At 49.4% G+C, this 13516-nt stretch overlaps 1 protein-coding gene across 3 annotated transcripts in view; it reads right to left on the minus strand.

Annotated features, from left to right (window-relative positions):
- Positions 1-7103: 7103 nt before the first annotated feature.
- Positions 7104-13516, minus strand: part of RABGAP1 (RAB GTPase activating protein 1) — a 96126-nt gene continuing 89713 nt past the window's right edge. For all 3 annotated transcript variants that reach the window (XM_080990851.1, XM_080990850.1, XM_080990852.1), the window contains 6 exons: positions 13274-13384; positions 11595-11699; positions 11025-11108; positions 10572-10643; positions 9351-9548; positions 7104-9064 (listed from right to left, as the gene is read on the minus strand). In XM_080990851.1, coding sequence (XP_080846977.1) covers positions 8942-9064; positions 9351-9548; positions 10572-10643; positions 11025-11108; positions 11595-11699; positions 13274-13384 — 693 coding nt within the window. In that variant the 3' untranslated portion in view covers positions 7104-8941. The remainder of the gene's footprint in view (positions 9065-9350; positions 9549-10571; positions 10644-11024; positions 11109-11594; positions 11700-13273; positions 13385-13516) is intronic.

The raw sequence follows: 13516 nt of genomic DNA on the forward strand, positions 1-13516 counted from the left end.
CTGATGCTCTGATGTTTTTATTATTACTATTTAAAAAGAAACATTAGTCAGCAGAGAACATGTTTATAAATAGAGCAGATTAATTCCTGTGTGGGGGTGAAAGGGTGGCGTGGAGAATGAGTGTTTAACTCATAGGTTAATAAGGTTGGTGCTGGATGGGAACCTTTAATAAACTGTCCAAATGTCGCAGGAGGGCTCTGAAGCTGCTCTTGGGTTCAATTTTTAAAATGTTGCATACTGTGGCAGCAGAATCTAGAAAAGTGAAGTGGGAAGAAGACCCTGTGCTATAAGGAGAATTACCTCTTTATCTCTGCAACTTTGAATTTCTGGAACTGTCTCTTCACATCTAATGCCACTGACCTCCCGCATAAGATAGAGAGAGTAAAAACCCCAAACCAGCCTGGCAAGGCTGAAGGCTGCCCACCTCAGCCTTGGAGACACACAGCTGTTGCCCCTCCCCCCCCCCCCCAGTTTGCTTATGGGAAGTGGAGTCAGCTGTGGGGTGTAGGTCTCCCTTCGCACAGGCTTCCAATGCCACACCCCCAACACAAATACTCCTTTGTCCCTGGTGCCCAACACCAGTTACTTAGAAAAATCCACCTCTACAGCCTTCATACAAGAATCATGCTACAAGCAAGTGGGTCACGCAGTGATGTGTCATGTTCTACCCCTCCCCCACCCCAGGAAGTCTACCTTCTGCACCTCAATCCATGTTCTCCAGCTACAACATTCATAATTCAAGGCAGCACCATGGGGAAGGGCCTGCAACGGTTCCTACTTGAGGTAGGAACAGGTTTGGCTGGGGAAGAGACCTTCCAGAGGTGAGATGCAAGCCATGTGCAGAGATGCTCTGTAGATGCTGCGCCAGAGTCTATTCTCTGTTGCTCCAGAGGGAATGGGACCCAACTTCAAATTGCAAGGGGAAAACAGACTTTAGACTAAACGTTTGGCACTGGAACAGACTGTGCCTCAGAAGGCTGCTCTCCGTAGCTGGAGATTTTCAAGCAAGGGCTGAACAACTGCCTGTCCAGGACATGGTAAGAGTGGGGGCTAGACTAGATAACCATCTGATACCCCTCCCAGCACTGATTCTAATTCATTCCTGCAGCTTGAAGAGATACAGTCTAGCCTGGAACCACACGCTGGAGCATTTAGTTGTGGGCAAGTTACAAAACAAACACAAAAACAAACCCCAACAGCAGCAGCAAAAATAAATCCATATTGCTATCACAGGGAGCTGTAACCAGGGGTGAGTTTGGCAAGGGAACTTGGTGTGTGTGATAGGAAGCACAACACAAACCTCCTAAAGGCCAGGAGTCCAAAAACTGCAGCAATGTTTCTTTGGTGTTAGGGGAGCTTCTGACCACACACAGCTTGGCTGCCTTCCTGGCGTTGCTCTGCCCTGCCACTTTGAGAGCAAACGAGCCCCCGTGCTGTAACCTTGGCCTGCCAGCTTCTGCTTGTAAGTCAGCCCAGGCTGGGAAACCATTAAGTTATTCATTTCCTCCAATGACTTCTGTGTGTGTTCTTTTTTTTCTTTTATAAAAAAAGCCTGCTTCTCGTTCTCTCCTTCAAGCATCTGTGTCCCTACTTTACTTTTTAAAAAAACCTCAATTTGAAACCATTATCACTATGCAAGAGCAATAAGGTGCACAACCCTATTGGTGGCAGAGGCTGTCCTTGCTTTATTGGGCGATGCAGGGCAGGCAAGCAGCACACGCCCTTCTCTAGCAGACCAGAGCCCCCTTGCAATTGAAAGAAGCAGTGGAGTCTGCCTGCCCTTGTTCTGTGGTTGTATAAGAGCAGGGACTGGCAGCTGGTCAACCCTACTTTGCTTTTTCTAGAAAAAGCAGACGCCATCTGGAGTCCTGTGTCCAGTTCTGGGCACCACAAATTAGGACGGATACTGATAAGCTGGAACAGGTGCAGAGGAAGGCAACCAAGATGATCAAGGGTCAGTTGAGAGAGTTGGGTATGTTCAGCCTGGAGAAGAGACTGAGAAGTGATATGAGAGCCTCCTTTGAATATCTGAAGGGCTGAAGGACTCTGCTCCAGAGGGTATGACCCAAACCAATGGATTTAAATGGCAAGAAAGGGCATTCCTACTAAACATTAGGAAGAATTTCCTGAGGTTAAGCACTGTTCAACAGAGAAAATGACGCCCCTAGATGGTGGTGGGCTCTCTTTCATGGGAGGCGTTTAAGCAGTGGTTGGATCACCCTGTGTCAGGGATTTTTAGCTGCGGATCCTACACTGCAGTGAATTGGACTAGATTACCCTGGGCTCCCTTCCATGACCTGAAAACAAGAGCTGGTTGCAAAAGATACAAAGTTAGACTTTAAGAATAGCATGAAAGAACTGAACTGAGGCACACAGCCCTTTCAACACGAAAATCCAGTCCTGGTTAGCTTTTTTCATTTCAGCAGAGGCAGTGGAAGACAGGAGTGCCTGGCATGCTCTCATCCATGGGGTCATGAAGAGTTGGACAAGACTAAATGACTAAACAAATTTAAGTGGGGAAAGTTGCTTTGCTGTGCTTATTGTTAATTAGTTTGGAGTCCAAAGCCTTTGCTGCTCACACCATGGTCTACTGGTCGGTCTGGATCTGCTTTGTGCACATGCTTGGATCTAAGAAGTGTCCTCCATGCCAAAAAGACAGGCATATAACCAGTACAGATTTTGCCTACTGAAAAGTTAGGAGTGCTTAACATTCACATTGCACTGGCCAGTGGGTAAATAAACCTGGACTGTACAGATCACTAAGCACAGGAGGGAGGATGAGGAAGTACAAGCTACCCAGGAGATTTGTTTGTATGGTGGGCCAATTAAGTCTCAGTTGAGGAGGGAAGCAGCTGCAGGTGAAGCCAGATAGCTATGGAGATCAGCAGAAGCTTTGTCCCAGACTGATCTTCAAAACCAGGTGCAGGTATCGAATTAATGGGACATGAAGCGTGAAAAACCCAACAAGTATGGCAATAAATTAAGAGCCAGTAGAGGCGGTTTATGACTTTGACCATTTCTGTACCACAGACAGGGTGTACTTAAGCCATGCCCTCAGGACACAGCTGGAAAACCAAACTCTGGTTTTACAATGTTTACCAATTCCATTTGATATTAGGTATTTCACTAAGACTATTCCAAGGGGAACAGGCATCCAAGACAAGGGGAGTCACCAGCTCATTGGCCTAATCCATCTCACCTGCTCTCTTTATCTGGTCTCCTTGCTCTCTCTCCAAGCCACATCCCTCACCGGTCCCACTTCACAGCAAGCTGGCATTGCGGGAAAGGATTTCTGAGTAGTTCAGAATTGCTTTCCTCCCCTTTCTCAGCACACCAAAAGAAAATGAAGGCTATTGGTCATGACAGAATGGTATCTCCATAAAAGTACGTGCCACATTGCTCAGTCCCTGCTCCTGCCAACCTAGCAGTTTGAAAGCACGTCAAAGTGCAAGTAGATAAATAGGTACCGCTCCGGCGGGAAGGTAAACGACATTTCCGTGCGCTGCTCTGGTTCGCCAGAAACGGCTTAGTCATGCTGCCCACATGACCCGGAAGCTGTACACCGGCTCCCTCGGCCAATAAAGCGAGATGAGTGCCACAACCCCAGAGTCGGCCACGACTGGACTTAATGGTCAGGGGTCCCTTTACCTTTACCTTTTGATTTATGCCAATGAACTTCAATGTTCCGTTGGGTGTCCTGCTCAATCCCTGCCATCCTGGCTCACTTTCAGAACATGTTTCTCTGGCTGTGCTGACTGGCAACATCAATTCAGAAGGCCAATCAAGAGCAACTGGTGGGACACAGTAGAGTCCTGTGGCTGAAGAAAGTGATCGTGGCCACATCAGGGCCACCAAGCTTGACCAATGAGTCTGCCAGCTCCCTGCCTCCTCTCCCTGGGCTCTTATACTCCTGTGGCCCAGGGCAACTGCATCACATGCGCAGAGCACGCCAGAAGGTCAAGGCGGTCACTGCAGACTCTGAGCTGCAGTGCATTGCCTAAATCGGGTTGGGGTCCTTGAGTTGAGGGGCAGAATGCATCTCTCCAACCTTCTCGTCTGGACTTTGGATCTCAGCCCAAGCCACACCTTTCCCTAGCCCACTTCACACCCAGAGTGGTTTTGCCTATTCTTGAACTGTGATGCCTCCCTCTTGTGTGACTGGAGGACAGAGAGGGGTGTGTGCATGTGTGCAGAAGCTACCCCACTGTGCAAAGTTAAAATTCAGATGTGTTGCTCCAGTTACTTTCACCTTTGGCCCTACCTGCCGCTGACATGCGGCCCTTGCAATAAAAAGGATTCCCGGGGGGAGGAGGCAATTCTGTGGCCAGAGGTTTCAATGCAATTAAGGTGAAAGGTGCGTCAGGTGCCAGAAAGGCAGCTGGCTCTCCGTACAGTCACCTGTCTGCGCTAAAGGGACTTGAGACAAACTGAATAAAGGATTTGTAAGAGGGTTTTTTTGGGGGGGACGACCCTGTTGCACTGAATGAGCCATACTGAAAATTGATTACATGAAATGTATAGTTTCACACAAAAGAAGTCAGCAAGCAATTTGTAGGGACAACATGCAATATACACCGCCCCGCCCCCCCGAAAAGTGGAACCCAGAGGAAAATGATGGTGGAGGACCTTTGGGCTCCCAGCCTTTGCACAGCGAAAATGATTCTGGAGCAGCAGCTGAGGACACCCCCCCCCCCCCACCGTGTGCCTGCTATGTCTGTGGGCTCTGGAGACAGAGCCTCTAAGCAGGCTGTCCCCTCCCTGCCCACCAAGACAGGATCCCTGGGGGCTCCCAGCATCACATGCCTTCTGCTTCCTGACAGCAACACTGCCCCCTGAAATGCTCTGGTCAGGCAGGCACCCTTTCTTCCTGCACAAAGCAGCCGCCTTGCCTGCCCCAAGGTGGCCTCCAAGCTATTCTTAGCTTTGTTAAATTCAAAAGGGGAGGAAGGAGAGACAGGCTCCTAAGCAATTAGCAACAAAGCAGAATGCTGCAACACATCTCCCTTGCTGGGCAGCCCGGCAACACCTGTGTGTGCTTTGGAAGCTGCTGCATCTAGTGAGTGAACGTCAGCTTGCGGTTCAGGGTAATAATAGAAGTGTGAAAGGTAAAGGACCCCTGTAAGGTGAAGTCCAGTCAAAGGCGACTATGGGGTGTGGTGCTCGCCTCACTTTTCAGGCTGAGGGAGCCAGAGTTTGTCCACAGACAGCTTAGAACTGTAGAGATGGATGGGTCATCTACCACAACTCTTTGCAGTGCAGGAATCACAGCTGAAGAATCCCTGCAGATGGCCATCCGACTTCTGCTTAAAAACCTCCAGTGAAGGCGAGTCCACCACCTTCTGAGGCCCATCAACAAATGTACAGCCCACGAGTTGCACACAGGGCAGGAGGGGCTCGATTCCACGTTGAACCTGAATCTTCAAACATGTGCACAGATTGACCACGGAACCCGATGACAGCCATCCTTTGCAGCCAATGCTCTAACTGCTAGCCAAGGTACCACAAGCAGGCAGAAAAGTGGACCTTGGAAGCAACTCAGAAAACACTCCTTCATCCATGGGCACAATTCAGCACCTGCTAAAGCATGGGGTGCAGCTCAGTGGTACAGCACTTGCCTGGCATGTAGAAGGTCCCAGTCCCTGGCAGCATTTCCAGGCGTGGGTGGCAAAGCCTCCTGTCCTGATACCCTGGAAAGCCATTGCTGGTTTGCTGAGCTAGATGGCTCAATGGTCATACTCAGGGTAAGGCATCTTCCTGCAATCCTATAGACCAGGGATGCCCAACAGGTTGATTGCAATCCACTGGTAGATCCCTGGGAGGTTTTGGTAGACCGTGGTTGATCGCTGGGTCCCTTCCCTTAGTGTTTGAAAAACAGAATCCAGCCCTGCCCCCTCGCCCTGCCTACCATTGTGAGTTTACTCAGTGAGGCTCTTTGTTTGTTTCCCAGCAATCTGTTGTTGAGTGACCGTTTCCCCCCCCCAAAAAAAGGGGGTCTTTCCTCCTCCCTAAAAAAAGCTCAACAACATTGCCCTGTACTCCCCAAAAAGGGAAACTGAACCCCCGTTTTCCATTCTGTAAGTAGATCGCAGTCTCTTGGGAGTTGGCCACCCCTGCTATAGATCAGCAGGCTGATAGTTAATAGATGACAATTAGCAATTTCCTGTAATATATCCATAATGGTGCTCAGAGATGTGAAGCTCCCCACTTGTCAGGGTAAACATTCAGCAGTTGAACTTCCCAAGTGACTCTCTTAGCAGTCGTCCTCTCTGAAAAGGGTTCAAATTGTAACCAAGGATTAAAGTGCAGTGTTTCCAGTGCTTGCTCAGCTACAAAGCTCACCATCTAAATTCTGATGCAGTCACCAGACCTTCAGCAGAGCCACCGTCTAGGTGAGGATGAAGGGAGAGGAGAACAGTGTCCTGTAGGCCAAACAGCGCTGGAGAACATTTAACCAATGTTCTTTTAGTCAATAATTAAACGGAAAACACGAGCCCGCCCGCCCCAAGGCTTCCAGACACAGCAAGCCATGTGTTTTTTCCAGGGTTAGGAAAGTGGGAACTTTTAGCACAGGTGCTCAAAGGTGCTGCCTATGCCAAGAGTCTGAGGCCATTTTAGGCTTAGGCACACAGACACGTTCTCTCTCTCTCTCTCTCTCTCTCTGACACACACACACACACACACACACACACACACACACACCATGGCCCCATCCAGCAGGGCTTCCGATGTGAAACAAGGAGGGAGCTTCCGTGCAAGCGAAGTGCTGTGGGTCAGTGCAGGGGGGCTTTTAATGGATGTGTTTCCTGTGAGTGATGTTCTTCCCACATCAGAACACAGCTGGGACGCTGGAGAGGGTGGGTTCCAGGAACCAAGAACACCAAAGCTCAGCAGCAGAGCACCTGCTTTGTGTGCAGAAGGCACTGGGCTCAATCCCTACACGTAAAGCACAGGAAGGTCTCTTGTCTGAAACGCTGGAGTGCTGCTGCTCTGAGTGTAGAAGGCCGCTTCCCAATGCCCCAACCGTTTCTTAACTTTCTTACGGCCGCAGCAGAGACAAATTGAGCGGATGACATTTCCATTAAAAGTGAAAGACAACAAGAAAATAGTAATACAATTTTACTAGTTTATATATCAATTCAAAGATCTATACTCTGCAAACTACTCTTCTACTACAATGTCCACACATCTATTAATGATGGAGTTACAGTTATTTTTTGGTATTATTAAAACAATACGAGATATTCATGTACACAGTTTTAAGGGGAAGAGAAATTATGAACTCCTGGGCACCGCAAGGTCTTTTTGCCTCTGGTAGTCTCAGGCTGCATTAGCTAGCATTAGTCTGGTCAACAACAAAAAAATAATAACGTAGAAATACAAATTATCTTTATATACAAACCAGTGCCTCTTATTGTAACCAGCTTATACTCAAAACACACTGCACACAAGAAAAGTTTATCCGCTGATACAATAGCTATTTCATTTCAGCGTAGCACAAACCAGTATAAATTAAAAAAGAAGAAATTACAAAGGTGCAAAACCTCCATTCTACAGCTTTTCTGGTGAGACGTTTTGGGGTAGTCTAAGCGCTCAGAAATCCAAGCAGACCTAGGACCTACCGGTGTAGTTACAGGAAGCGTGGAGGGAAAGGGAAGGGATGGCGGCAGCAGCGGGAATGGTGCACACAAACAAGGAAAACCCAGCCGGCCATTGGAGCCACGAATCGCCTCTGCCTGGGAGAGGCCCATGCAAAGATGACAAAACATTGCACACAGCAACAGCGCAGCCGGTGCAGTGCTCCCTCCTTCCCTCCCCACCCCTTTATTTTGTGTTGCCCTCTTCCCATCCATGTGCAAAACCATAAAGGATAAAGGATAATAGCTCCTGCAGAGGCAGGCAGCTCTCCAGAAAGTGCGAGGGAGGCTGGTTAAACAGACAGTCTTAATGCTTGTTAAGTTAAAGGTACGAAGCTTCTGGTTCACAAATGGGCTGGATCCAAACTAAGCTAAGTAGCATCTGAAGATTCCACCCAAGTCAACAAGACAAAGTTAGGAGAGAGTTAAAAGCCTCGCAGACTTCATTAGGGCCCAAGTTTAGCTTAACTCAGTCCAGAGGTCCTGGCCAATGAAATGATACAGGTATGTGTTATATATGGCTCTGGAAGATGAACCACGTGTGGAACGGACCACGCTAGAAGTTAAATAGCTCGGAGACAAGGAGGACTCCAATAGCGACAGGTACTTTGAAAAGACAATGATGACACTCCCCCTCCTCCAACCCACTTGCATAGAATTGATTAGTGACACAATAACTAAATGGTGGACAAAGGAGAGACACAGGGAGGTGTGTTGACACACTTGCGGGGGGGGGCGCGCGAACCTGCTCCAAAAGGTAACCATGCAAATGCTTCTTTCCCCACTAACTCAGGCGGGGGGGGGGGGGGCAGGGCGGATCTGGTCTCTGGCACTGGAGTAACTTCTTGGAAATAGTATTTTTCCCCTTTTGTTCTTTTAAAGAGTTATAACTGTAAAAAAAAAAGAAGTTCTTGTATCTGTAAACTTAGTAAGTCTGAGGTTTTGGTAAATTCTCGTACCTGGGCCTGCGAAATGCCTCCAGCCAGACTGTAGAATGGAGTGTTTTTGTGTGTGTGTGTCCCCCTCCCTGCGCCTCTGAAAAGAGCTTCCAGTCTACAGCTACACCCCCTGGTTAAATAATCAGTAGTATGAAGATCCTGCGCTGAGCCTCGCAACGGTAGCCTCGCAGAGAGCTTGGGCCACTGACCTGCGGAAAGCCCCAACATGCGCTGTGTGTTTCTAGAGTCTATGTACATTCTGGTCCTCTCTCTCCCACATGGCAGCAGCATCGGCAACTGGCCGAGGCAGCAACGGAAGGCAGAAGGTGTCCCAAGGGGGAACGTGGGCCACGGGAGGAGGCTGCCCCTTCAGCACGTCTCTTTCCCTTGAACACCTGTCACTGTCTTTATGGAGCTCAGTGTTCGGTTGAACCAGGTCTTCCGGGAGGCCTGCACCTCATTCAGCGCCTGCCCCAAGTCGTGCTCCAGATCCTGGAAGGAAACAGGAAAGGAGAGTCACAGAACTCCCAATTTCCGTGCACACAACCACCCCCACCCCCTCCCCAACCTCACTTGAACAAACCTAAGCAGGGGGTACAAAATTCACTCCAGCTCTACGTCGTCTTGTTTCCAGAAACCATTTTTAAGAGAAGAATTTGGGAATTTCCAGCTTAAGAATGGGGACTTCATTTTGGACACAGCCTACAAACCCTTGTAGGAAGGCAGGGGCACTGGCTTGGTGCACCGCCCCATTCCCACTGCCCCCAATGTGACCTACCTGGATTTTACACTCTGCCTCCACCAGCTGCAGCTTGGTCTGGGCGAGTTCCAGCTCCATCTCCCGCAGCTGGTTCTTCAGCGCCTCCTTCTCCTCATCCGTGTCCTCCTCAGAGCCCTCCCGGGCAACGCTGGCCACCTTCACCCGCCCCTCCTTGTTGAAGAACTCCCGGCAGCGCTCACAGTCGTCAACCTTTTGCTGAAGCCAAGGAGATCAGGTTGTGAGCTTCCCCACCCACAGGGGCAGGGTTCCCACTGCAGCCTGCGTCTGTGTGCCAACCTGCCCCTGGCACACCCATAATTTGCCCCCCAAAGTTAGCAGCAGGAGCCTGGGTCCAAAGCAGCAGTTTTGCCCAGAGGCAACCTTTAGTAGCTGACAGCTGATATGGACACCAAACTGATGCAGCTTTAAACTTAACTTAATGATCATGGGACTTTCTAACTTTTCTGCTTCTGGAATGACTCAATTGGGAAGGGGTAAATTTCTACCTGTGGAAGAGGAAAGCCACTCCAGATGCCAGTGCAGCTTCCCCAATCCAAGAACTATTCCATCACACACACAAACACACCTTGACTCTCATATAGCTGGTTACACAGCTTCAGCCAGTATGGTTGCGGGGGTTAGAGTGTCAGGCTAGACCCTAGTCTAAATGCACCCATGAAGCTAACTGAGGTTAGTAGTCACTGCCTCTCAGCTGAAACTACCTCAAAGGGATGTTGTGAGGATAAAAGTTCAGGGTGTGGAAGAGAGAAGAACCATGTATGCTGCCTTGAGCTTGCAGGAGGAAAGGCAGGATGGAATTGCAATACATAATTCAAGCTCCAAATTGCTCACACATTCCAAGATGGGTAGGCATCCAGAGTCAGAAGGTCCCCAGGGAGATGAGAGGCTTCAGAGTCACCCTTTTCATATCAGGATGAGCACCATTGAAAAGCAACAGGGGTAACCTCCAACATATTATTATGCTTTTAAGGAGGAATCCCAGAAATGGCCCAATCCTAAAATGGCACAGGGGTTGTTTCAAGAGGACGCCAAAAGAGCCTGTAGCAGCATGGATCAGGCCAAGGACCCCATCTGGCTCAGCAACCAGATGCCCAAATACGAAGTCTGAAAGCAGGACCTGAGCACCACAGCCCTCAGCTCACATGTCCTCCAAGGGATTCAAGCTGCCTTCAGCCTAGTGCTAAACCCAACCAATGCCCTAGCAGAGGCACTCCTTACCCGAATCTTCTCAATCTCAGCTTTATTTGCTGTCTGCTGCTTCTCCAGTCTCTCGCTCAGTTGGGAGCAGATCTACCAAAACAGAGAAAGAACTTCAGCTGAGCCCATTCAAGTCCTTGGTCCTGGCTTCCCAAATGGCCAGCTAGAGGCCTTGAGGAAGCCGTGGTTAGGACTTGGCCAAAAGACAGATATGAAGCGATATGCACAGCCATTGCAGAGAGAGATTCCATTTACCCATTGTGGCCTCTCCTCTCCTGCTCATGCGCAAGGATGTTCCAACCCCCTGATCTAGATGGAATACAACTCCCAGCAGCCTCAGCTGAAGTCCATCACCCCCTGGAGGGCATCAGGGTGGAGCAGCCTTCATGAGGCCTTCTTGAGAGCTGCATCCATTTGCAGCAAGGCAGAAGGCTTCCCCTTGCAGCCAGCAACCTGGAACACCCCTGCATTCACCTGCTTGTAGTCTCCAATGATGGAACTGTTCTTCTTGATCTCTGACTCCGCCTTGTCCAGTTCCCGGCGACACATCTCCTTCAGCTGCAAAAGAAAGACCAGGAGGGATCAGGGCTGGGCAAAAAAGCAAACAGCTCTCATTCTGCTTCCAAGCAAAGATGCATAGCAACTCTTCACATCTGAGTTGTATGTACCTTCCCCACTCACCCCCAAGCCTGAAGATCTCCCACATGGGCCCTCCTTCTGAAATTTGTTTGGGGAGGGGATGGCAGCACCAAGGGACAGGCTTTTTTGGTGGTGCTGCCCTGAAAAACTCTAGAACCCTCTCCTGAAAGGGACTTGCACAGTGCCTGCTCTAAATGTCTTTTTGGCACAAGACCTTCCTCTCCCCCCAGGTACCTGGAATCCAGCTGGGTTTGGCAAGGGCAGAAACACAGAAAAGCCACCCGGAGAGGCTGCCAGACTTTAGAACCAGTAGTTCTGCCCTTGCCGTGCCTGCTTTCCCTCCCACTGGCGGAGAGGAGGGAGAGCAGCCTAACCGTCCCCACCGCTTTGCCCCATGGCCCAAACCTGAGCCGACTCTTCCTCCAGCCGCCTCTTTTCATCTTCAGCATCTATCAGCTTTTGCTTGGTCATCAGCAGTTCCTTGTTCAAGGCATCCGCCTTCTCCTCTGCCTGGAACACAAAACGTGGGAGAGCCAAAATGTCACAGAGTCCATCTCCGGTCATGTTTTATTTATTTTTATTTTTATTTTAAAAAAAAAAACATTCCTAGCAGAAAGCAGCAATTCTGCAAATAGCAAATAAACAGTTGTGAAGAAGTGGGTGTATACATGGGCAGGCACTTGAGATTTGAGGCTGGGTCTTGCACATTAAATTTAGAATAAAGACTTGGTAATATCTGACATCATTCAGAAAGCAGCAAACCCACTCCATATAGAAAAGGGGGAGAGAGGTCGGGGTGGGGGGCATGTAAGCTGACACCCCACCATTACTGAAACAAGGGTTTGTGCTGAAGGCACTGCCTTTTCAACCGGGAATCCAGACAAAAGGAGAAGCAGAAAGCTTGCTTGATTTACAAGCACAGTGAGTGTCATTTCCAACATCTACCTCTTCTGCTATTTTCCAAGATGAGGACCTCCCAGGGACAGTGTAGTGACACTGAGAAGGGATCCATCGTGCACATCCACCCCTCCAGTGTTTTCACCTGCCAGGTAACCTTCATTTGTTTCCTCCTCCCACACAATGTTCTGGGATTATGTGAATACAGAGAGGTTCAGAGGTCTTTTAAAACCAGTAAGTGCCAGAAGAAAAAGGCTGGCTAGGAGGAGCTGCACAGAACAAATCTTCCCAGTTTCTTCCTGAGTCAACTGCTCTCTGAAAGGAGGGCAGACATATCCACTGTCACTGTTTTGGGAACGTTCCTGCCTTGTCCTAACATGAGAACCTGGCTAAACCAAGTTGACTGGTGCCATTTTGCATGACCCAATAGAGAGTGCGTGGCTATTTGTGATAAGGCACAGGAAAGGCTGGGCAGGATCCAAAGACCTGCTGCCAAACTGGTAGAAAGTAAAAAGAAAAGAAAGAAGCCTGGACTGTTGCAAAAAAGGAAACGCTTTGCCTCATCAGAGCAGGCTTCCCCAACCAGGTGCCCAGAAGTCTTCAGCTGCTACAATTCCCATCAGCCGCAGCAAACATGGCCGTATTGCCTATGCCAACGCAACATGGTCAGAATCTCCTTTCTTGTCATTTCAATCCAGTGGTTCGGGTCCCACCTTCAGAGCAGGAGAAAACAAGCTTCCTCCATCTTCCATGGGACCTCCATGTTATCCTGTCACTTTTACCTTTACCTATCACATCTCTGTCTTCTACAGGCTAAATGTACTCAGCTCCCACAACTGTTTTGTCACACAGCAACCCTCCCCAGGACACTCAGGCGCAAGTGACTAGGGATAAAGCCAGTATATGTTGGTCATGGGGCTCTGCTCTCAAGTCAACTGGGCTGAGAAGGTTGGAGGTAGGGAGTGGATTCTCAAAGAGCAAAACCCAGGAAGCCACCTTAACCCAAATCCATATCTGGGGGACAACAGGAGTTGAACCCGGGACCTTCTGCATGGAAAGCAGATGCTCTGTCGCTGAGCTACAGGCCTTCACAAAAGACGGGCTCTGTCCTCAGGGGCACCGAGAGAGAATGGCAGCCAAACAGACCGAAGGGCAGCGAATGGCCAGGCAAGGCCTCTGGCTCTTACATTGTCCAAGTCCTTTCTCAGGGCGATCTTGCTTGTCACCAGCTCGTGGGCCAGGTCATCATTCTCCTGCTCCAGCCTCATGTTCGCTTCCTGCAGGCGCCGGTTGTCTCGCTGGATCGAGGCAAAAAAGAGTCAAAAGATAGCAAGTTCCTGAATCAATGACTCATTAAGTGACCCCACCTCAGAAGACACTGGATTAAGTTCCTAGAAGGCTACCAATGCTTCACCCAAGGGTTGAGGGGC

This window comes from Podarcis pityusensis (assembly GCF_964106645.2).
Source record: "Podarcis pityusensis genome assembly, chromosome: Z".
NCBI lineage: Eukaryota > Metazoa > Chordata > Lepidosauria > Squamata > Lacertidae > Podarcis > Podarcis pityusensis.